The 24524-nt window shown below is 36.3% G+C and overlaps 3 protein-coding genes across 8 annotated transcripts in view; 2 read left to right on the top strand and 1 right to left on the bottom strand.

Annotated features, from left to right (window-relative positions):
- The first annotated feature begins 4228 nt into the window (after positions 1-4228).
- Positions 4229-14193, top strand: LOC136836567 (uncharacterized). Of its 2 annotated transcripts, none has more exons than XM_067101015.1 (12): positions 4229-4332; positions 4572-4602; positions 5337-5478; positions 5889-5991; positions 7735-7871; positions 8020-8195; positions 8965-9055; positions 10584-10764; positions 11669-11824; positions 12114-12264; positions 13420-13648; positions 14071-14193. In XM_067101015.1, exons 1-12 carry the CDS (start codon positions 4294-4296, stop codon positions 14084-14086), a joined length of 1452 nt encoding a protein of 483 aa, XP_066957116.1. In that variant the 5' UTR covers positions 4229-4293; the 3' UTR covers positions 14087-14193. The 2 variants fall into 2 exon arrangements, with proteins under 2 accessions (XP_066957116.1, XP_066957115.1); XM_067101014.1 differs by having other exon boundaries at positions 11669-11857.
- Positions 14194-15247: 1054 nt separating this feature from the next.
- The window catches only part of LOC136836568 (alanine racemase-like), a 165155-nt gene continuing 155878 nt past the window's right edge, over positions 15248-24524 (top strand). Inside the window, exon 1 of one of the 2 annotated variants that reach the window (XM_067101020.1) lies at positions 15248-15494. The gene's annotated coding sequence lies outside the window, so the exon portion shown is untranslated. The remainder of the gene's footprint in view (positions 15495-24524) is intronic. The other variant, XM_067101021.1, reaches the window with a different exon arrangement.
- The window catches only part of LOC136836323 (uncharacterized), a 97537-nt gene continuing 96874 nt past the window's right edge, over positions 23862-24524 (bottom strand). For all 4 annotated transcript variants that reach the window (XM_067100479.1, XM_067100477.1, XM_067100480.1 and 1 more), the window contains exon 10: positions 23862-24080. In XM_067100479.1, coding sequence (XP_066956580.1) covers positions 24002-24080 — 79 coding nt within the window. In that variant the 3' untranslated portion in view covers positions 23862-24001. The remainder of the gene's footprint in view (positions 24081-24524) is intronic.

Here is a 24524-nt window from a genome sequence, read left to right as displayed (position 1 = left end):
ACCTGCCCGTCAACTTTCTACCTTTTGGCGTCCTTATAGGCTCCTTTTATTAGATGGAATTCTGTTTTAAAAGAAAATATTTCAGTCATATATATATATATATATATATATATATATATATATATATATATATATATATATATATATATATATATGTATTATATATACTGTATATATATATGTGTATATTATATGTATATATATAAAAATATATGTATATATACATATATATATTTATATATATATATGCATATGTATATATATATATATGTATGTATGTATGTATGTATGTGCATGTATATAATTCAGAACAGAACTTACTAACCGTAAATACCCAGTTGAACATAAGTCAAGAAAGGTGGAACCAGTTCTCAGATATTATGTCAATCCAGATCGATGGAGAATCGATCGAGGTCTCGTGGTCGCACATCAAAACAAAAAAAAAAAAAAAAATAAAATAACGAAACCGATCCAGAACATTGGTTCACTGGAAGTGGTATAGAGTGTGTGTGTGTGTGTGCTCCGGTAAGTAACTAACTAGGCTTTTACGGGGTGGTGGACTGGTGGCCCATGTACGATCAGTTTCATGGCGGTTCTGTGAGAGGTAAGAACGCTTGTGTTAGTGGTGGTGTCTTTTAGGACTGGCGTTCGTCGAGTTGTGAGTCGTTCCTATATTTTTTTTTCTCCAAGGCTTTGAGGAGGAATTTACCCGTACAGTCTGGCCTTATGGAGAAATAAAATACTTAGGTGTATGCCTGTAATGTAATGCAGATATCTGTATATAGATTATACAGGTAAAAGGTTTCGAGAACATTGCGTAATTCTTTAGTTCAGGCTTTTGTGCTGTATTATAACAATAGCCTACAGTTTGGAATGTCAATTCTTAGTTCAGACTTTTGTGTTGGATTATAACCATACATTTTGGAATGTCGTTTCTTTAATGAGTATTCACAATTCAAATAATCGTCTTTCCTTTATTTACTAGATGTGAGCTTCAATTAGTAGGCTACTGTGCGTTAGTGCGGCAAAGTTGTCAAGATATATCTCAGATCTGGAATTCTCTAGCAACTTCTGATTTCCCTTTTTCATTTTATAGAATTTGTATTCCCTTCAAGCACAAACGCCATTTCTTTCTTTCCTTAAATTTCTTTTATTTTTTGCAGTTAGTTCTGAAGACGTGGGCTCACTAGGCTAAATCCTTTTTTGTTGTTGTTGTTGTTGTTGTTGATGCCTAACACCATAGAAAATTTGAGAAACCTAAAAATAACTTAATAATTAGAACCCCAAAAGTTCAAACTAAGATGCAATGCATTACTGTACTAAAACAATTCATCATATACTTATTTATGTATCTCTCCTCTCAGTATTCCCCATTACATTCTGTAGCTTCTTTGAAAGGAACGCCATATTCTTTAGAAGCTTGAATTTCAAGTCAGTGGCCTCTGTAGCTTTGGTCCTGATGAATAGGGTTTATCTTCTGAATAATAATAATAATAATAATAATAATAATAATAATAATAATAATAATAATAATAATACCCATGGTAGCATGAGTCTTGATAGGGCAAAACAAATCCACTGTTATGTATATGTACACATATTTAAAGAGAAATCCGTACAGAAAGCTTTCGGGACACTGTTCGATTCCCCTTTTCAATCTGAGAGTGAAAAGGGGAATCGAACAGTTTCCCGATTTATCTTTAAATATATATACATATACATAACTGTGGATTTGTTTCGCCAATAATGATAATAATGAAGAAGTGAACTATTTCTGAATCAGAGACATTTTGCTCACACCTTTCCCCTTTCCTACAGGAAGGTCACAAGAGACCATAATTTTTTTACCGGTATTATTTCAGTTAATATCTAACTGTGCTACAAAAGGGGGTTGGCGTTGTATCCTTCTTCAGATTCTTCTTTTATTTTTATTAGTATTATTTCAGATCATTATCTTTGGAGCTGAAAATGGGTGCCTTTTCTAACCTGGTGAGACCACATGAGACCTATCGTGCTCTGCTATCCATATTCCCATCCTCTCCCGGGAGTCGAACCCGGGTCTGCGTATGTGTGTGTGCTCAAAAGCAAAAGAAAATTGTGAAGGGATGATGAACAGTTGGGCTGTGGTTTTCAAGGTCATTGCAGATTGACCTGAGAGGAAGACCAGTGAGTTTTACAGACATTCAGCCACAAAACTAAGATTTGATGTCTGAAACTCCCAATATTTTTTTAGCAGCATGTCATGTTTGTGCAATTGTTTCTTACATATATATATATATATATATATATATATATATATATATATATATATATATATATATATATATATATACATATATCTAGAGATGTCATTACCTCTCAGTTCCAGCAAAGGCCCTGTAAACTGTATTGACACAATTACAGCTGGAACCCGCCTAGGGGAGTGAATGAGAGTCGGTAGGAGTACAACCAATCACAGGCCAAGATGCTGGTTGGGTGTAGTACCAACGTCGATTCCGTCTCCTTTCTGGAGCGTGAAACCACGCTCCACTATTTTCCAGATGAATTTTCGTTATGCTGACGTAAGCGTTGATCTACAAGCATGCTCCAAGGCCTTGGCATGCTCCTCCTTAAATGCTGTTACAGCACCTTGCGTCACTAAACGATAGAAAATAAAAAAGAGAAAAACATGGCGTTTCACACCAGTGACGTAAAGTACCGAGCGGCAAGAGTTACGCATCTAAGTAGCTGTTACGGTTTTAGGCTTTAAAATCTCTCTCTCTCTCTCTCTCTCTCTCTCTCTCTCTCTCTCTCGCCGTGAGGAACGAATTGCAAGTGAATATTAACTGAAGTTTACGACGAAAAGTTCAAATCTTCCCGTGGTTAGTTTTTTAAAGGTATTGCTTCTTATTCTTATCTCTTTCATAATGTGTTTATGTGTTTATTTACGTATTATTCAACCTACTAATTAATTCTCCTTGCATAGTCATGTATATTTATGTAATCCGGTTAAGTTATGTATAGACCTACGTTTTTAAACCCGAATCCAGAAACCGTTGTCACTCGATCCCGGGAAGAGTAAGAAAGTCCTCATAAGATGGAAAAGGATTTAGGATAAATATATATATATATATATATATATATATATATACATATATATATACATGTGTATATACATATATGATTATGTATATATGAATATATAATATATATATATACACATATGTATATGTGTGTATATACATATATGTTTATATATATATATATATATATATATATATATATATATATATATATATATGCAATGACTAATCGTTGTAAGCATTGCATGCTATACCAACATTGCCAGACAGTGAAGAACTAGGCTAAGATTTCCACCCTCGTAATCGGGTAATTGGGTGAGGGCGTCGTCCTGACAGCCTAACTAGGTACATAGTTGAAGTCACCTGACTGAGTTCTCCGAGGAGGGTGGAGCTCGCGAGCCAAGTTATTCAAGTGGAGCAAATTGAAGCCACTGTAACTTAAGCTTCTGTAACTTGATGTTCTGTAATTTAAACTAATGTAACTTGGAATTCTTGTACTTTAACTAATGTAACTTAGACCTCTGGAAGTTGAAGCTTGTGCAACTTAAAACTTGTGTAACTGAAAACTTCTGCGACTAAAAGTTTCTGCAACTTAAATTCGTGCAGCTTAAAAAAGTTTGGTTGTATTACTGATACTTGGATCGGCTCCTTTTCTCTTCGCGTGAATGGGCGTGGCAATAATAATAATAATAATAATAATAATAATAATAATAATAATGATAAAGAAAATAAACAACTCATTAAAAGTAACGAAAGCGTTAGCAATAAACCTTAATTTAGATTAACTGGCTCTACAAATACAACTAATTAATATACAAATTTAACAGTCTTATGTTGTACCTTTGAGACCTACGCCCATAATTTGGCACTGAAGAGTTCCGCAGAGAGAGAGAATGTAACATTATTAGCTGCAAAATTGATTGAACACTGACACTCTGAAGTCTCATGTAATGATGTGTAAACATTCAGAGAGCAGAACTAAAGAAGTGGAAAAACGGAGCGAAAAAAAGTCTATAACAGAAAGAGCTATTGATTAGAAAAAAAAATGTCACCCATAATTATAATAAAACATTAATTAAATGACAGATAGCACTGTAGAACTTTCGTTATCACATCGTGGTCAAATTGCGTTGAATAAACCCCATAATAGTTGCTTTCTTGACCGCAGGAGGGGGCTAGTGGCGCCAGTTCGTGAGGCATCTTCATGTAGGCTTCGCCTATAGCCGAAGATATGAGTGGCATTGTCCGGTTCCTCGTTGCTGTCTTGTGGGTAAGTAAGTCAAGGGTCCCGGAGTAGGTCAAGAGTTTCATATGAAATGTTATGGATTATTAATAATAAATTTATAGTTGTTGCTTTGTTTTTGTTTAGCAGTGGCGACCATCTTGTAAAGATGGCAAATAAAAAATTTATCTTTTCTGGAAGATTTTGCCTGCACTGAAACCCTCAGTGAAGTTTGGATTTTATTTATAATTTGCTGACAACAGTTTTTTCTTTTTTCTATCCTGCAGGTCACTGCAGCTAGCGCTCAGGATTATCAAGGTGTGTAAGGATGGAATCCTATGTCATTCTAAGGATTCATGAGGTAAAAAGTAATTTCAGTGGCTCTTCATGCACATTCATTTAAGTGATATTCATTTTAATGGATATTTAAATGGATATCATGAGAGATGGCTATATAACTAGCGTACTTTTAAGTCTTCTTTATGGGATTAGACGTAAAATGAGTTCTGTCCACTGTTCAACATCGTAAACTTCTGCCAGTTCTAGAACTGCATCTAAACCCTTCCTCCATGATTTCCTTCTCCTTCCTACGGGTCATCGTCCTGCTACTTCTATATCTACAGCTGCTTTTTTGTTTAAATGATCCCTTATTCCTTTCTCATCACATGTCCGGACCATCCCAAGACTATGATATCTGTCTCTCTTTCCAGCCTCCTGATATCACATCTCTCTGCCAATTCCTCATTTGCCAAGTGGTTCTTCTCTTTGGTGAGAGCCTGTCACTGTACAGTACTTTTTTTCATGGTTACTGATAACTTTTCTTCACGATAACTACTTAGATCTACTTTCCTTTTAAAGTTATTGTCCTGCATCCCACAATAGCTTGTAACTGACCTCACTGATAACAAGTTGCAGCTTATCTTCTTGATAACTTGCAAACTTGCTCCTTGGTAACATGTTCCTCTACCCCTTGACATTAGCTTTGAAAACACGTAACTCTTCAACTTCACAAGCCACCGTAACTGCCCTCTGACCAACAATGTCCCTTCCAGTGGCAGACATCAACTGCGACTTCGAAGAGGAATCCAACTGGACTGACGAAGGGCCTGACACCTTGTCCGCTCGCCTCAAGAAGCCCCCAGGGTTCAAGGGCCACCCGCTATTTGCCGATGACAGGAGAGCCGATCCCCTGAGGTAATGAGTGATTCTGTTCGTCGTCTCAGCTTCTCTTGTTGGAAATCAGACACTGGCCTTGTGCAGATCTGTTAATTGTTGATGCCTATAAAAAGTCGTTAAAGTAAGCCATTGTTCTTCTGTAATACTGAATGAGGACGAGAATTTCACAGATTCAATTATAACAGGGTGGATTTAACAATGGTTGCTATTTTGTTTGTTTGTTTTTTTAAGCAATTCTCTTCTGAAAGAAACAGCTTATGTATTGCTGAAAATATTCCTTAGTTCTCCTCTTTGTTTTTTAGCCACTAAATTCACTAAATTTCTCTCTTTTGTGGACAGATTTGCCAGTCATTACACAAAGTAATTTGATAACTTGACATAGTCGCTGATAATAGGCCTAATCCAATTCACATTTCGATTCCGCACAGGGACGAGACGTGTCAGATAAGACAAGATATCCGCGACCCCTCCGGCCTCGTCTACAACCTTCTCGTGACTGATCTAGACAAGTGTGGTACCATAAAGAAAAACGTGAGTAACGAAAGTGTTGTTGCGCTTCTGAAGGACAGTTTCCTTCCATCTTTCAAAAAAAAAAGGAAAAGACGATAGATTTGCTGTAGGTGACATGTTAGAAGTTATATTTTTATTGGGAAAAGTTCCTTGCAGCCTCCAGAATTATGTCCTTTTAATGAAAAGGAACAAAAGGTCAGGATTCGTGCTGTGAAAATCAAAACTAAATTCGAGGAATCCAGCATCATTAACCAACTCAGCCAAGAGGTCACGTGATGTTTGGAAATAGCTTGTGAATTATACTCTTTCTCTGACGTGTGGTTTTACAGTAGTCACTACAGTTCTATACTGACGTCTGTTTTCGTTCTTTCTCCATTGATATGATAGTAGACTTCCCCAGATAAAATGACTCACTAGAAATAGTAGGCCAACACTTTATCCACTCTGTAGCTAAGGGAATAAAACAGTGACCTGGTGTTTCAATGGTCGGAAGTTCAAATCCCCAACGAGGAGGATATTATCAGCAACTGCTCAAAGTCTTAATTTTTTAATATTGTTTAATGATTAAGGTATTCTTGTGTAAAAAGATATTCTTGCCTGTTAAAAGTTGTATTGTCTCTTCTAATAATCTAAAAGATATCCTCCGATAAATTGCGTAATAGTCTAAAAGATGTCCTCTGGTAAACTGTCTAATAGTCTAAAAGATGTCTTCTGATAAGCTGTCTAATAGTCTAAAATATGTCCTCTGATAAACTGTCTAATAGTTTAAAATATGTCCTCTGATAAACTGTCTAATAGTCTAAAATATGTCCTCTGATAAACCGTCTAATAACCTAAAAGATGTCTTCCGATGAACTGTCTTAAAAAAAGTGTTCTGGTAGATTATATCTTCCCCCCAAAACCTTTAAAAGCTCTTTCCATTCATCGTTTTTAATTATAATTTTCACGAAATCTGTTCTCATTAATTGTGAACATCTAGAATTAGGACTAAGTGCTGGAAAATTTAAGGGCTGGTGTTATTACGACAGGCCTATGTGTTGATTCTTCTCTCAACTTTTCAGACGCTCTAGACCCTCCTCTTCTGTTGCTCTCTAACCATGTGGCGTTCAAAATAAAAACATTATCATTTTGGCAGTTTTTGGGTGTGCACATACTTGCACCTTTGAAGAATTAACATTTTGGTTGATCCATAACTGACAACAAACATTTTTCAAGGCCGTCAACTTTCCTCAAGTTAAGGAAGAAGTCGGGAACCATGTTATTTAAATCAGTCAATCAGTCAGTTCAATGCGCCTCGCGCTGTGCACTATAGGCATTACTCAAGGTTCTTTGCAGCGTCCCTTCAGCCCCTAGCTGAAACCCCTTTTATTCCTTTAACTTTACCTCCATTCATACTCTCTTTCTTCAGTCTCACTTTCCACCCTCTCCTGACAATTGCCTCATAGTGCAACTGCGAGGTTTTCCTCTTCTTACACCTTTAAAACCTTTTTACTCTAAATTTCCTTTTTAGTGCTGAACATATTCTCTCTCTTCCATCTTTCAGCCTTTCCTAACAATCGTTTCACAGTGGAACTGCGAGGTTTTCCTCCTGTTACACCTTTGAAACCTTCCTTATTCTGAATTTTTCCTTGAGCGCTGAATGGCTTCATGAGTCCCAGCGCTTGGCCGTTGGACTAGGTTTTGTGTTCCCGTTCCAATCAGTTAATTACCTTTAAAGAAATTAGATTTAGATGAACTCCCATTATGGTAATCTACACTCTCCAGGGCTACGTTCACCTCCGCATATGGTTCCCCCAGTTGGAAGGCGTAGTGCTGGCGACAGATCAAGAGGTGATCATCATGTGCAAACCGGCATCGCCAACTATCATTGAGAACAGGGCCGCAGGCTTCGCAGGAGCGCTGTAAATATTACGCTCGTGCCCCTCGTTAATTAGCAGTAAAATGTTCATATGGTGATCAGGCATTAGGCGTTTCTGTTACTATTATATCAAGAGATATTCACTGACTTATTCATTTATTTGTTTATTTACTTACCTATTTATTTACCAGACCGTCATCCGCACGCGTCTCCGGAGTCGTCGAGGAATCCCCAGGGAGGCTCCAATATGAGGTGGCCCTTTTCAGGGCAGTTAATGCCCGGTCTGGGCAGAGCCACTCACCCGTCAACCAAGCAGTGCCCATAGGCTCGAGATTGCAGCTCAGAGCCAGGATCAACACGGACGCCAGTGAGTCCCCCGATGAAAACAACATCTTTCAGCCTGGAGTTGCTTCGGCTCCAGTTTGAGGTCTCCCACCCTCAAATTCTACTACAGACATTAACCTTGCCAACAGATCTTTCACTCACCTTTTTGCCTGTCCTCTTCTTTTGCTCACACTTCACACATCCCCTTTCCCTCATTCAGGCCTGGGCTAGTTGCTTTAACATTCCATTTGTATCCCATTTGTATCCTGGGTAATGCATCATCAAGACGTTTAATTCATTCTTGGAATGTACTGTGATACTTGTATCATGATATTCCATGTCTCTTATAGTTCACGTACCATACTCCTCTGGCTGGTTGGGATATATTTTCAGAAATCAAATATTCGGTAATAACATAACCACACGTGTTTGCAAGGCTTTCAGTTCTACCGTTGAGGATATTCAAGATTGAACAATTGCATATCCAACTGTAATTCAGAGTGTTTGTCTTTAGATGAGTTCAATTTTATACATCTGAAATGTTGTAGTTCTGAGCCTCTGTATTTTCAAGGGTTTCAAGTTTTTAATTTGGTGTTGTTTTAATTTCGTAATTCTAGTATTCTCTAGTTCTGAGGTTTTGTAGTGCTAAGTTTTAGTAGTGGCTTGAAATCTATATTTGCCTGATAAACTGTACTACTTCCGTGTGTTTGATTTAAACAGTTGCGACGTGGATGTTTTATTCTGTTTGAATTTTGTAGTTCTTAGCTCTGAGATTTGGTCGTGTTTGGTTGTTGAGTGAGGTCTCCTTTCAGCGTGGAAATATGCGAAACTCATGGAAGTGACTGTTTCTGGCGATCCTGCAAACCCTTATTCACCCGGTCACGTTTCCCTCGTCAAAGACGGGTAAGTACGAGACAGATTAATAGATAGATGTAAAATTCCAGTATTTTTACTCTTTGTTTTTGATGCGGGGAGACTTGGTGGGGTTATGCCCCTTATTAAGTATTGTTATTGGATGGCAGAACTGGAATTAATCCTTTGGATCACCTATGACTGTAATGAGTCGTCCAGAGTCCAGCCCCAGAGTCACTTATGATGCTCTGGTTTGTCATGTATGACGATTTTTAACTCATAAATTTGGCCTTTTGTTTTGTTACATTTTTTTTAACATACCACAATAAAGTAAAAGTATTTTGCCTCATAAAGATACTGGAATGAGTTCGATAGTATGAATAGATGCATAAACAGCGAACAAAATATAACGTCTAGTGACTGAAAGGGTTAAAATACCCCTTTCCTTTCATGACAAAGTGTTTTCGTTAAATATACATTATTGGAATCATTTGTAATTATCCTACAAAGTGGTTTCAGAGGCCAGGAAGATGAATGACCAATTAAGTTCCTTAACAAAAAAAATGTGCGAAAAATAGTAAGAAGAGCCTACCTCCTACGCATGTGCTATGATGTAAGGTAGTTTAGCGCCAACACTGAGTCATATTTCAAGAACTAACCTCGAGGGTTTGTTCATAAATGAAAAGTGCTTATGTGAGTGAGGTCAGGTTAAAGAAGCTTATCAGCCACGCAAGAAGGGAACGAATGAAAAGTAAAAGAACCTGAAGAACACTGCAGACAGTTGGCACACCCCTCCCCTTATAGAAAGAGCCCTCCTAAAGCGCAGCCATCTTGTTATGTGAAATGTAAGATTTTTTATTTCATCATTACTGGGAGGTTTTCTTATTGACGCAACTGAGGGGGAAGGTTATTTCCAAGGAAAGAAATTCATGGTAAATGACAAAGATTTGTTTAGGCTCGAAGAAACTGTGTACATTCAACAAGAATATTAAATGAACCCAGAAGCTTAACCAAGGGTTTCTATAGACAATCTTCCTTTTTTATCCAGGAACTAAGAATCAAGAGCGTGACCTTATTTGGTCATGAGATAGTGAAGTGAAATACCACAGGGCAAACTAAAGCTCAGTTTTTAATTATGTGTGGATCTTATTTTACTGATGATGCTGGTTTCTTTTGCAGATTTTAGGATTGTACCATTGGTGAAATAGACGGCACATGAACTGACATTGTACAGTAGCACCTCATCTTAACAGTCACTTTGTGGGTCTGGCCTTTCCGATAAGCAACATAGTCCACTAAGTAACAAAGACCCTATACTATAGCCTGCACATGAATAATTTTCCAGATATCTTTCAGCTAACAGCAATCCCACATAGTTCCCAACCTAAACTAACCTATACTTTACACTTAACTTTCAATATTAGGGACATATCTAAAAATATATCACATCTAGAACGATAGCCTAGGGGAAAAATAATCATAATATGGTAGCTGGTAAGTACATAAGTCCGCTAAGTTGAGGTCTGATAAGTTGAGGTGTCGCTGAATACGAAAAATGACAAACCTTATGTTTTCACAGATGTCGCCTCTCGGAGTTCGAATCCATCGTGCCCCAGCAACCCCAGAGGACGGAGGACCAACCTGGCGAAGTGAGACTAGACTTCGAAGCCTTCATGCTCGATGCCAAGATGGCAGGTTCCTCCCAGCTGTGGATCCACGCCACAATTAAGGCCTGCATCGAGCCGTTTGATTGCCGCCCGGTGAGTAAGTCAGTTACTCGAATACCTTGTCAGTCTCGTGACTTGTTGAGGTTGTCATCCTCATTAATTGTTAGCAGGTTGGAACTGGAATATAAAATCTAGGCCAATGGACAAGCGCTGGGACCCGTGAGATCATTCAGCACCGAAAATAATCTAGAGACAATTGTTAGGAGAGGGTGGAAAGTAAGATGGAAGAAAGAAAATATGAACAAAAGTAGAGCAAAAGGAATAAAAGTAGTTGCAGCTAGGTACCGAAGGGACGCTGCAAAGGACCTTAAGTAATGCCTACAGTGCACCTAGTGAGGTAAACTGTCGACACTACGCCCCCAACCCACCTACGGGGATTGGTAGCAGATGGTAACTGGCTGGAGTTCTTGCTTTCTTATGAAGGTCTCACTCCCTTTGCTTCAGGGTTTTTGATTAACATTTCTGTGTGTTTATAAAAGCCATTTTGTCTGTTTATTGTCTTAACCAAGGTTTGCAGAGACTAAATATGAAGTACTGTAGAACAGTTTAAGCGTTTTTAAAGTGTTTCTGTAAATAAAAGAAGCAACATAAGGTGTTTTACATAAATGCAGTAGATTTTTTAAAAATCTGTTTATCTGTTTCAAAATTTAAAGTTTTGTAAAACATGATACCTGAGAAAGACACCATAAAAAGTTTCATTAAGTTACGGTGCCTTAGATATTTTTTTTAATTCTCTTTCCGTTGATGCTCTCTCTCTCTCTTTATATATATATATATATATATATATATATATATATATATATATATATATATATATATATATATATATATATATGTGTGTGTGTGTGTGTGTGTGTGTGTGTGTGTGTATGTGTGTGTGGGAGTGTGTGCAGAAAGGTTAACGGTTTCTTAAATATTATTTTTCTGCACCCTACAGGAACTATGTCTAGACTTACGCCATCCCTCCGGCCATGGACGGAGAAAGCGCAGGAAGGCAGTGCTGTACGCAGACGGTCTGATTGAGATGGTAGACGACGGATCCTCTTCCCTCTCTACACTCTTGCCTGGGAAAGAAACCTCCGCTACTCTATCGGTACGGCATGGAACAGATGCCCTTGTGGAAAAGGTAGCTTATGAAATGAGGGTGCAAATGTATTGCTTGATATATGATTTACCGTGAAAATTATAGAAGAGGGTGCAGTTGTAGGCCTAGGCCAGATGAACATAGAGAATTAAAGTGTCCAGGACAAAGGAAGCCTGATCTAAAAAGGCTAAAGATGTTGATGATCATTAGAATTTGTTTAGTGAAACTGTTAAAACCTTAATCTTGAGAGTTAGGTCACCTGAAGGGATCACAAACATTGGTTCTTATGTTGTTGCAGACAGAAGATGATGTACCTGACATCAGTGGAGTTTCTGCTGAGGACAGAAGTCGTGTAGCAGCTCCCTTGTGGGCGAGACCACAGAATAATAACAACGGATCTTCCGCTAAAATTGGAAATAACGTACCAGTCACAGTTATTATGCCAGAAGGTCAGTCATTTTATGTTATGTGAAGGTCTGTGCTAGGCGTCTGGAGGCCATACATTGGTACTATAAATTAGTTTTTTGGAATTTCGTGACGAGTACATGGTGTTGGTGGGCATGTTTTTGGCGTTTCAAGGCAAGAAGTTGGCATTTTAATTGTTCCTAGTGTTTTGAGACCATTATCCTGAAAAAAAAAAACAACATGAATGAGGTGAACTCGGATTGAAAAAAGTGCTTAAACATGGTGGAAGAAAATAGAAACACCAGCTGATCCAAGACATCCAGAGCTTTTGATCTCTGCAAAGTACATCAAGACATGTATGTCTAGAGAGTGTGTTGTATCTGCCTAAGAGGAGGATAGCTCTCTCTCTCTCTCTCTCTCTCTCTCTCTCTCGTTCCTACATTGTCTTCCCACGCTCTTATTGAAATCAATGACCTTCCTCCAAAGGAGTCATTTGCCACGTCCAGTACAAACCAGGGAAACAGTCCCTATGAAAGGTGACCTTTTAGAGTTGGCCTTGAACCTACAGTAAAGGGTCGTCTTTTTTTTTTTTTTTTTTTACGAGATCGAGGCTAGTTAAAGCTCTTGTTAGCCTTGGTTGACATCTCTATATGTGCACAAATATATGAATTTCGGACATTATATATGTATATATATATATATATATATATATATATATATATATATATATATATATATATTTATTTAAATTTCACTGATAAGTCCACTAACAGCAAAGCCTAGGGGAAATAATGCCTGCACTGTTGAAGAACAGTTACCTAGGAGTTTTACCTTGGTTGCTACTGAAATGTGAAATAGTGTGCCTGGTTCAGCTGTGGAATCCTCTGATTTCCAAATATTTAAGCGAGGTGCAGATTCACTATTGCTTTCTTCTGACGTTTCCTGAATTTCAGGTGTAACTATTATTTTTTATATCTTCATTTATCACCTTTTCCCACAACTTTCTCTCTCTCTCTCTCTCTCTCTCTCTCTCTCTCTCTCTCTCTCTCTTCTCTTTCTGCGCAGGCTGATTTTCCTTTGGGTTTATGGTCTGTTGACTCTGTCCATTAGGGTTTTCAGCTGAAGATTTAACGAAAGAAAGAAAGAGTAAGCTTCACCTTCTTGAAGACTGTAATTTGCAAGTATTATCCATCTTTCAGAATTTTTCGCAAATGCTGAGGCAGTCTATCAGTCGTGTGGAACATTCGTCATCATTTCGACCTTCCTCGGAGCCACCTTACTTCTGGCCTCGGGATTTCTTTGCTTTTTAACTTCCCGATTGCACAAGACAGTGGCCAGAGCCCATACTTCCAGTCTCGATACCGTGGTGAAGGAACACCATAATAAATATGGAGTGAAGGACATTCTTAGCCCGGCGTTCCTTAGTAGGTAAGGTACATCTTACTCTTAAATATGCATTATCAAGTATCAAGTATACGGTTATTTTGTTGTTCATAGCACTAGGATTTGACATATTTCCTAGATCACTTTATGAATGGAGGCTTATATGTGTTTGTGAGAGATTTAATATATTAAATGTCTCCCACACATTATTATATTATTATTGTTTAAACAGCAATAACAAGCATTCTTGAAGACTTGAAATCCCAAATCTTAAACATTTTATGAAGAGGGACAGACATTATTCTACCGTGCAAAACCACGAGACTTTTTCGGATTGCAGTAGAAACATAGTGAATGACGTACCTTTAGCATTTTTCTGATAGAAACAGTCCATTAATATTAGTTTTCAAAATTGGATAGACTACATTTCCATTTGTTGATTTAACCTAAGGTCATTCTCTTCACAGGATTAACGCTAGTTAGCGAATATGGAGAAAAATATCGCCATCGTCAAGAAAATATTTATTTTTTAAATCGAGAGGTAACGGGAGTACAAGAAGAGTCTGTGATGGTTATTCAGAGCAAGAAAAGTCTAACAAAAACAGGTAGAAAATGCGCCAGAGTTTCATCGGCGCAATCGAATTTTCTGTACATCGTATCATCAAGGCCACCGAAAATAGATCTGTCTTTCGGTGGTCTCGGAATAATGCTGTATGAGCCGCGGCCCATGAAACTTCAACTACGGGCCTGTGATGGCCTTCCCTGTATGGTTGCCAGTGCACGATTATGGCTAACTTCAACCTTAAATAAATATAAAAACTACTGAGACTAGAGGGCTGCAATTTGGTATGTTTGATGACTGGAGGGTGGATGGTCAACATACCAATTTGCAGCCCTCTAGTCTCAGTAGTTTTTAAGATCTGACGGTGGATTTCGTTTACAGAAAACTAAAAAAACTGAACCTTCCTGATTTTGTTTGTGTATCGTGAATATTTTCGTTAGTTTATGTAGTCATCCGAGTCTTTATTTTTCCTTTGGTTAATTAAGAAGGCTGTCCTTTGTCACTCACTTGTTTCATATAAGCCTACTTTGCTCATGGGCAAAACGGGTAGTATTGTCCATGTAAGTAGCCTAAACATGGCCACGATGTTGCCAGTGGTTTATTAGACAAAAATAAAAATAATGGTATATAGTGAAATTTACATTAGTTATAGGGTTCGAAATATTTCAACTAAATAATTACAAGGAAAAAAATATGCGTAGGCTAATAATAGAAAATAGTCTTAAATCATTATTTTGATGAACAATTTCTATATTGTCAATAGTATTTCGGTTTATTTTAGTAGTGTATCGGCGTAGCTTAGTTTATTACGATTAAATGTTCATTGCAAATAATTTCTTTATTTAATCCGACACTTAACTTTTTCGTTAACCTTGCTCATTATCTTTCCACCTCGTGCGATAATTGGGTATAGTTGCCAGTTACGCTTACATCAAATTTCTCTATTTTCGTTTAAAAACAATTTTTTTAATAATCATATCTATACAGTCATTTTAAAAAACCAATTTTGAAATAAAATAATAAACGCTGCCCTATAATAAAATTAAATAAACAAGATATGTAATGTGAGGGTTCAAGTGTCCATCAAAGTGGAGACGGAACACCTGGGAGTCCCGGACCGTCAACGTGTGCCTGAGAACGAGAAGTCGTCCAGTGTGCGTAGTGCTTGATCGACGGATTTTCTTATTTTTTTCGTATCGTTTCGCTCATTGGGCGCTCCCAGTGTATACCAGTTATGATTGTAGATAAACAAGAGGTCACAATATGGGTGTGAAGCAGGAAAGTCCTAAAGAAGTGAAGAAAACTTCTAGGCCCTACTCCCTGGAGATGGTGAGTAATAAAAGGATGATAATTGATATTTTATTAATTAAATTGTCTTTGTGGATTTTTAAAATTTAAAATGGGATTCGGCTAAATTTAAATGTGTATAATGTTAATTTAAGTAATTTGTATTGTTAACTAGTCTCGCTGTCTTCATAGGCCTAAGATATTCTCTCTCACGTGAGTCTGTCGACATTTTAAATCGTTAAATTATGTGTGGTTATTTTATAATGTTTAAAACTTTCCTTATGGGACATTATTTCGTATATGTCAAAATAATGTTTGTATTTGAGATATGGAGAGCACATACAAATACCCAAAATAGAACTATTATTAGAATTATAGGGGAAGATGCCATCTCCCAGAGCACACTAAAATCCGTTTGTCTGTTTGTGTCTGTATGTGTGTGTGAGAGAGTATGTGGCAAAGTATATTTTTCTCATGGTTCAGTATATAGGTGATGTTATCATATTTTGTTATGGTAATTCTATATATTAGCTCCTCGCCTGTTTTTACCTTTTCGACTGGTTTTTTCTACACTTTTATGGGTTCTGATACTGGTGGTGCATCTGTTTGTTGTCGGCCAAATGGAATGTCCCTTCGCCGTGTTTAGTACTGGCCCCGGGGGAGGGGGGGCGGTGTTATCCATACGTTAACAAGTTATTGCACTTGCCGGACGAGATATGAACCGTTCGAAACAGATGCACCCGTGCTCTGTCTTGTGAAGATCGCGTATGGAAACCCCTTGTTGGGTGGACTCCGGGTGTTAATCACAGGTTAATTAGACTCTAGCGCCAAAAATGAAAGGTAAAATTTATAATTAGCAACCAAAAAACTAGAAAAAGTCAAGTTATAGTGCCGTCGGCGACGCGGAGCTACACTATAGTTCTACCTTTGTTATTATTATTATTAATAATATATTTTGCAAGTACACCATAGCCTTTTAAATATCCATAAAATTTAGTTATTTAGAGGATAAAGAGAATGAACGCAAATGGGGTTAGATGTTACTTTTAGACGTATAATTGAGAATGAAAGAAAAATATAGATTTTGATGAATTTGGCATCACATTACTTCATTCACCCCACTCCCTAAAGTCTAGCAGTGCTGTGGGACCACAGGGGGCCAACGGAAATTGTTTCACATTTTCTTGTGGGGGGGATGAGGGAAGGTGGAAGTGGAACAAAAGTAGTAAAATGAAGGGACGTATCCTGACCAAATGTTCCTTGAGTCCTAACCTAGGATACCATAAATTATGGAGGAAAATAAATGGATGCTTTCTAAATTAACTAAACCTAAACTAACCTCCTAGGTTAGGTAAGGTTTAGTTAATTTAGGAAGTGCTCTTTTATTTTACTCCATAATTTATGGTATCCTAGGTTAGGTTTTAGGGAACATTTTGGACAGGATACATCCCTACATTTAACTACTGTTTCTCATGACCCAAGTTCAAATCATGGGTGAAGGAAGTGTTGTCATTTCATTTACAGATTTGCAAACAGACTTCTGTGTGGGAAACATATATATATATATATATATATATATATATATATATATATATATATATATATTTATTTTATATATATATATATATATATATATATATATATATATATATATATATATATATATATATATATATATATATATATATTTTATATATATATATATATACATACATATATACATATATATATATACATACATACATACATACATACATACATTTTATATACATATATACATATATATATATATACATATATACATATATACATATATATATATATATATATATATATATATATATATATATATATATATATATATATATATATATATATATATATATATATATATATATATATATATTGTACAGTATATGTGTATGTTTGTATATTAAACACAGAAAACCCTTGATTATTTGCGGTAATAGCTCGGGTTGTGAGGGGCCAGCAAATACATCCAAAGTGCAGTTGTAGGAATAGTAACTAGGCATTATGTATAACATACAGTAAACCTCCCGTATTCACGGGGGACGCGCACTACAAACCCCCCCCCCCACAAATAGCTAAAACGCTAATACTTAGAACCCTTCAAAAAAACACTTAGAACTGCCTATTTTGATAGTTCAAACACACAAAAACAAAGTAAAAATTCTTATACAGGTATTATCCTACTTACAGTGGAGTTAAGTTCCCAAATCCCATTGTTTGTTGGAAAGAACGTATCTCGAATATAGCCTAGCCTACACTAGGGTATTCGGTACCATGTATACAAATATGGTAGTGTAGCCTACACTATAAAGTATTATACTGTACATACACGGTATAGTAATTATTAATATCAGCGAACTCTGGAGGTTCTTGCAGAGTGACTTATGATAATTCAATACAAAGAGAAATTGAATAACAAACAAGAATTAGCGTAGCCTACACCTTGATATATTGTATACAGGGTGTTTCGAATTAGAGCCCCCCCCCCTCTAAAGCATACACTAAAATTGATATGGACAAAAGCAAAATTAATTCAGAACAGGTATTTATTCAAGTTTCTCTCTGAGTATTTAATATTTTGTGTGGCCTCCATCTGCCTGTACCACAGCCTGCATTCTTGAGGGGTATGATTTCAGCAAATCGCAGCTGAGACTCAAACCCATTTCCTGAGTACTTCAGTCACCTCTCTTCGCAGGTCGTTGAGGCTTGGTATACCATCGTAGTTCACTGAGCGTGCTTCAACACGATCCTTTAAGATACTACCAATGTTTTCACATACATTAAGGGCAGGGGAGCTACCTGGAAATTCACTTGACGAGAAGAAGTCGATAATACTGTTTCAAAGCAGCTCCTGTGTCTGAAGAGCCTTGAAACATGGTGCCTTATCATGGAAAAATGTGACTTCTTCAACAGATAACACATTTTCAGGATATTTGAGGAAAGGAAATACTCCACCAGTAAGCACAGTTTCTCTGAAGTATTTGCCATTCCATGACTGTCCTTTTTCTTTGGTGATCCACATTAACCGTTTGGATGTGAAACAGAGAAAAATTCCCAAACATTCAGGAAATTCCACAACTTGGCGATAGTGCATGTCATTGCTGATATCATCCAACTTTGCAGCCCAAATGATGTCATTTTTATGATTTGGCTTCCTGACTGTGTAAATGAAGAATTCATCTGATGCAGCAACATGGAGAAAGTCGGGTTCATCCCAATCTTTAAGAAATGAACCATAAAACCATGCATGGTCGTCTCTCTGATGCTGAGTGATGTTGGGCTTGCTGATAACATGAAATGGCTTGATACCAGATTTTTTCAACTCATGATATACAGCACTATAACTTCTCTTCTTTCCCCTTTTTGTTTCCAGCTCAAGCGCCAGTTTACATAAAGACTTTCTTGGTCTACCCACTGCCTCAGCTGTGATGTCTTTTGACTCCTGAGAAAGGACTTCAGGCCTTCTAAGATTCTCACTCTTTTCGCGATGACAGTCATATGGATGGATTTTTGTTCCAGTTTCTTTTAACTAAGGATTCATTTCTTTTAATATATTTAGCTATCCAGGAACATGAAATGAAGGCTGTGCCAGCATCCCTGGCCTCTCTGAAGGTTATAGCCCGGATTTAGTCAATCCATCTGATTTCCTCCGAGTCGTTAGCCATGGCTGTATCTAACTCTGTCACTCAGTCTGAAAATACAAGAAATGTAAAATGAAAAATAGCTTAATAGAAACTTAAATTATTGTACTTGGAGATAGGCCATAGCAGAAAACTTCATAACTTTCCATTTATTCTGTGGAGGGGGGTCCTCTAATTTCGAAACACCTGGTACATATACGATAGCCAAGCCTGCATTATACTGTACTCTATATTCACATATCGTATTATACAAACATCAACACAACGAATTTATGCCTTAACTCACTGTATCCAATAATGTTGTATATATTCTTATATATTGCTTTTGTATTATAAATTGCGATCATAGCGATCAATGTTTTGGTTTGGAAATCGACTCCGCGGTAAGTTAATTCCACTGTATTTATCTCAGTTCAGAGCGCTTTTCTTGCTTCTAGTTAGCGTAAATAAATCTCTAGATACGTCTCGTTATGAAATTAACTTAGCCATTTTTTCGCTAATAGATGACATTGGCCGTTTGGGGGTGTTTGTTTTGTGTAAAGTAAATCAAGATTAATCAAGATTCCGTTTGCTATTTTCACATGATTGCATCATAATACGAGCATTACGTATTTATCGTTTATCGGCATAAAAATAGAAGTATATAATGTGTTCTTTCATGCCCAGTAGTTTTGATTAAAATACTTCCTCTCTAATTTTAATTACGGTCGAGTTTCATCCATGTTGCCGATGCACGATAATTTATAGTCATTAGCAGCTTGAACATTGTTTTCTCAGCTTCAGGTACAACTTTCAGCATAAATTTAGCAGTATATTTCCTTGTTGATCTTTTATCCATACCGAGTAAGGGTATTATGTAAAAATACATCAGTCCTATTCTACTTGAGGTCATTTGTACTATAACTATGGTAATTGTTTATTACCGTACGATGGTTGAAATACAAGCAAAACGGCTGTTGTAATCCGATTCAGTGATGAGCAGAACAACAGTTTCTCATTAGGTTGTTTATGGCTGTACGCATTTACGCAAGAGTATAACGTTACTAACAATACTTTTATCATTCTATTTTACTTTTTTAATTAGAAGATGGGGTAAAGAGATGGAGGAAAAGAAGTTTGGTCTATTGTAATTTGGTCTCTTGCTGCACCTGATTGTATGCTGCTGTTGTGTGAAATTTAAAATATTTTATAAATAGCTGTATCAGATCGGTTTTAAAAGTTATTAATCACAAAAATGGATTATCATAAAGGCTTAATTATAATAACTCGAAATTGGAGTATTTTTTAGTTTTATCACAAAAGGTGCAAACATGAAATGAAATGAGTCATAGTAATAGTGAATATTTCTAGTGAGAAATAACAGGGAAGGGCAAAATTTTCAGCAACAATGCACGCATACTGTATACTGTATGTTCCACAGAGAAACAGAATGGGCGTAGTCCGCTGACCTGGTGGAGACTGCGTGACACGGGAGTTTACTCACAGTAAACTCCCCGTATTCGCTGTCTCACTATGTGCAGACTCACCTATTTGTGGATTTCTCTGTGGAGTGTATATACACATTATTCGCTGAAAATTCGCCCATTCGCGTTATTTTTCACTGAGAAATATTCACTAATTACTGTATTTTCATTTCATTTTCATGACTAAATGAACTTTTTGTGATGAAACTATTAAAATACTCAGGTAGTGCTCGAGTTGTTTTAATTTGCCTTACGATAATTCCATTTTGTGATGGGGTAAGCAAGACCGATAATGCAATATTTATAAAATATTTTAAATTCTCGCATAAAGAGCAGCAGCATACAATCAGGCAGCAAGAGACCAAATTACAATAGACCAACTCTTTCCTCCATCTCTTTATCTCATCTTCTATTTAAAAAGTAAAAGAGAATGATAAAAGTTATACTCTTGCGTAAATGTGCACAGCCATAAACAACCGAACGAGAAACTGTTGTTTTGCTTATCACTGAATCGGATTACAACAGCCGTTTTGCTTGTATTTCAACCATCATACGGTAATAAACAATTACCATAGTTATAGTACAAATGACCTTAAGTAGAATAGGACTGATGGTTTTTTACATAATATTTTTATTCAGTATGGATAAAAGATCGCAAGGAAATGTAATTGCTAAATTTAAGCTGCAAGTTGTACTCTGAAGTTGAGAAAACAATGTTCAAGCTACAATGACCATAAATTATCGTATCGGGCAACATGGATGAAACTCGGGACCATAATTAAAATTAGAGAGGAAGTATTTTAATCAAAACTACTGGGCATGAAAGAACACATTACTGCTATTTTTGCGCCAATAAACGATAAATACATAAAGCTTGTACAGTATTATGATGCAATCGTTAAAATAGCGAACGGAATCTTGATTAATCTTGATTTTTTTTACACAAAACAAATGCCTCCAAACGGCCAATGCCAACTATTAGCGAAAAAAATATACCCAGATATAAGCATTTTTAGTTTTTTTTTGTGTTTAAACTATCAAAATAGGCAGTTCTAAATGTTTTTAGAGGGTTTTTAAGTATTCATGGATTTTAGCTTTTCATGGGGGGAGGGGGCATTGTGAGGTACGCATCCCCAGCAAATACGGAGGTTTACTGTATATATATATGTATATATATACTGTAGGTGTGTGTACTGTATATGTATATATATATATATATATATATATATATATATATATAATATATATATATATATATTGTCCGCGGGTTCCGTTCCGTTTACGCCCGTCAAATAACCCAAAATCGTTGTAAGCGGAAAATTGTCGAAATCGTCAAAATCATAAGAAAACATTACTTTTAATGCTGGGTGCATTGAAACGATGTAAACTGCATTATTATTCAGTTTTACATAAAAAAACCTTCAAATTATGATTATTCTGCCGTTTTGAGGCCATATTTTTCCGCCGGATCGGCGTAGACGACACGTCAGTAACCCCGGAACATGCCGTCGGGGTTGTGAAATAATTTCTTGATGAATATTTGAAAAGCGGCCGAACCTCGAACGCAGAAGCCGGAACTGTCGTAAAACTGGGACTGCCTGTATATATATATATATATATATATATATATATATATATATATATATATATATATATATATATACTTGTATATATTCATGCATGTATGTATGCATATACTGTATATAACAGCAGTGACTTCCCATTAATCATTATATAGACAATTCTTTTAAATTACAGAAATAACTGTACACATTTAGGTGTTAAGTGTACATTTCAAAATAATTTCATCAAGTACAAGCTTGCTATTCATGCACTGTGGCAGAGATCCCCAATTTTTTTTTTTTATTATTATTATTATTATTGACCCAGTCATGGATTCCTTGATCTGTCCGAAAACCTGAGGCATATATTACATCAGATTTTTGCATCATACTGTAAGGTTGGGCTAAGATATAACTTGAGATTAAACTCAGATATCAGTTATGCATCAGTAAGTTGTAATTTAAAATGTCTTGTATTATTTGTTATTCTTATTTCCTAAGATATGTTTCAGTTTTTGATCCAAAAGCTAAAACATGACTTTTGACTCCCAGGCATTTATTGGCCACTTTGATAGTTCCATGGGATGGGTCATTACTGACCACTTTGGAAACCCTTGCATTGTAGTTATCTGTGTTGGGATGGGAGAGTTCATGAAAGAAAAAAGTATTGCCAGCTACTGTGTTCATTTTGTGCTTTTGGCTTGTACTTACTCATTCGTCATTGCAGTTCATGTGAATTTTCATAGAACTTGAAAGAACCTTGGGTAATAGCTAATGTCTTCATGTGACAAACTTTTAAAACATTATCAAATTAGCTCTTGACAAATTGGAGCTTTAAAGCCATGTTCCTATTTATGAGGATTTTCACAATAATAAGCAACAGAGAAAAGTGGTCTCTTTATTTTGTGTAAAAATCATACATTCTTCACCCATAAAACAATGTTACCTCCTTATTAACTTCATCTGCAGTTATTGTGTGGAAACTCCACAGTTTTATTATTTGGAGCACTTCCTTTACCATAATTACTGTACATTACATTTGTAATTTGTATTTGTGAGTAATTTAGGTATGCCAAGGACTTGCTTCTATGCAATGCATGATTTGTAAGTTAGGCTAGCATGATGTTTCATGGACCTCAAACATTTGGCAGATATACTGTAGATCCACTCGATGAAAATGGTACTTTGATCACATATTTACAGCTTTATTTATTAATTTATATGTTAATTTGTCCTTTTTCTCTCTAAAAACTGGTCTCTTCTCTCTCTATTTCCTATTACCTTCTGTAATTTCTTTGAAATGAACATCATATTCTTTGGAAGCTTGAAGTCTATGGCTCTTGCAGGTTTTTTCTGTATGATTTGGATCCATCTTCTGTAGTAATAATAATAATGATAATAATAATAATAATAATAATAATAATAATAATAGTAATAATAATAGTAACAGTATCCAGTTTTCTCAGTTGCTGAATCAAAGTTCATTTTTTCACCAAATAACACATCAGACAAGCTTGCTGTAGATTGCCCAAGTAGAAGATCGTTTGTTGTTTTACTAAGCCAGCGGGTCGTGGTACAAGAGGTGAATCAACTACAGTCCTGGATGAAAAGGAGATTCAGATGGGGTGAGGCTTGGCTTCCACTTGAATCAGAAGGCTGTGATGTTGAATTGTTGACCATGAAATACACACCAACCCCAGATATGGCAGTGGTTATATACCAAGAGAAATGCGGTTTTGTAAGGCGTAAGGCTTATCTGACCCATTTTAGGGTCAGAGAAAAGAGTTCATCTGTTACTGGAGCTAGGTGTCACGGGCTGGGCCATATCCAGAACGCCCGTGAGGTTTCCCTTCTTAGTTCTCGGTCAGCATCTCATGCTGTTCATCGTTCCTTCTCCATAATACTCTGTGAACCATTGGGATCTTACTTAGCCTAAAATAAAACAAGAAAAAATTATCTGTCAATAACTTGAGGAATGTAATGGTGATTTGAATTTGCTTTCCTTGCTTTGTCATTGTATGTATCCAATAATACTGTTTTTTATCATCACTTACAACACTATAATTAACTAGTTTCCTTCATCAGAGACTGTTTCGATTGATAGAAAATTTAATAGTTGTACTGTACTGTAGTTACGTCCCAGAGGCATTATACAAAAATTCACCCTTATATTGTACAAAAAATAGATCAGTCTGGAAGTTATATTTTGCATTAGGTACTCTGATTGTTTCTTATCATAATGTTTTGAATTTCAAATGGTCCTTAATCTGTACAAGCAGAATCACTACAAATCAGATTGGAATTTAGTAATAACACTACCATTTCAAGATAAAATCCAGGTGGGGTAGGTCTACGTATTACTGTACTGTATATATT

Source organism: Macrobrachium rosenbergii, chromosome 56 (assembly GCF_040412425.1).
Source record: "Macrobrachium rosenbergii isolate ZJJX-2024 chromosome 56, ASM4041242v1, whole genome shotgun sequence".
Lineage (NCBI taxonomy): Eukaryota > Metazoa > Arthropoda > Malacostraca > Decapoda > Palaemonidae > Macrobrachium > Macrobrachium rosenbergii.
The sequence above is the reverse complement of the archived record's forward strand: the minus strand, read 5'-3'. Positions and strand labels throughout refer to the sequence as shown.

Bases quoted from the DNA above. Each gene is read 5' to 3' on its own strand.
- LOC136836567 (XM_067101014.1), top strand. From the start codon at position 4,294: ATGAGTGGCATTGTCCGGTTCCTCGTTGCTGTCTTGTGG. The intron at 4,333-4,571 runs GTAAGTAAGTCA...TCTATCCTGCAG, and splicing joins TCCTCGTTGCTGTCTTGTGG to GTCACTGCAGCTAGCGCTCA. The intron at 10,765-11,668 runs GTGAGTAAGTCA...TGCACCCTACAG, and splicing joins AGCCGTTTGATTGCCGCCCG to GAACTATGTCTAGACTTACG.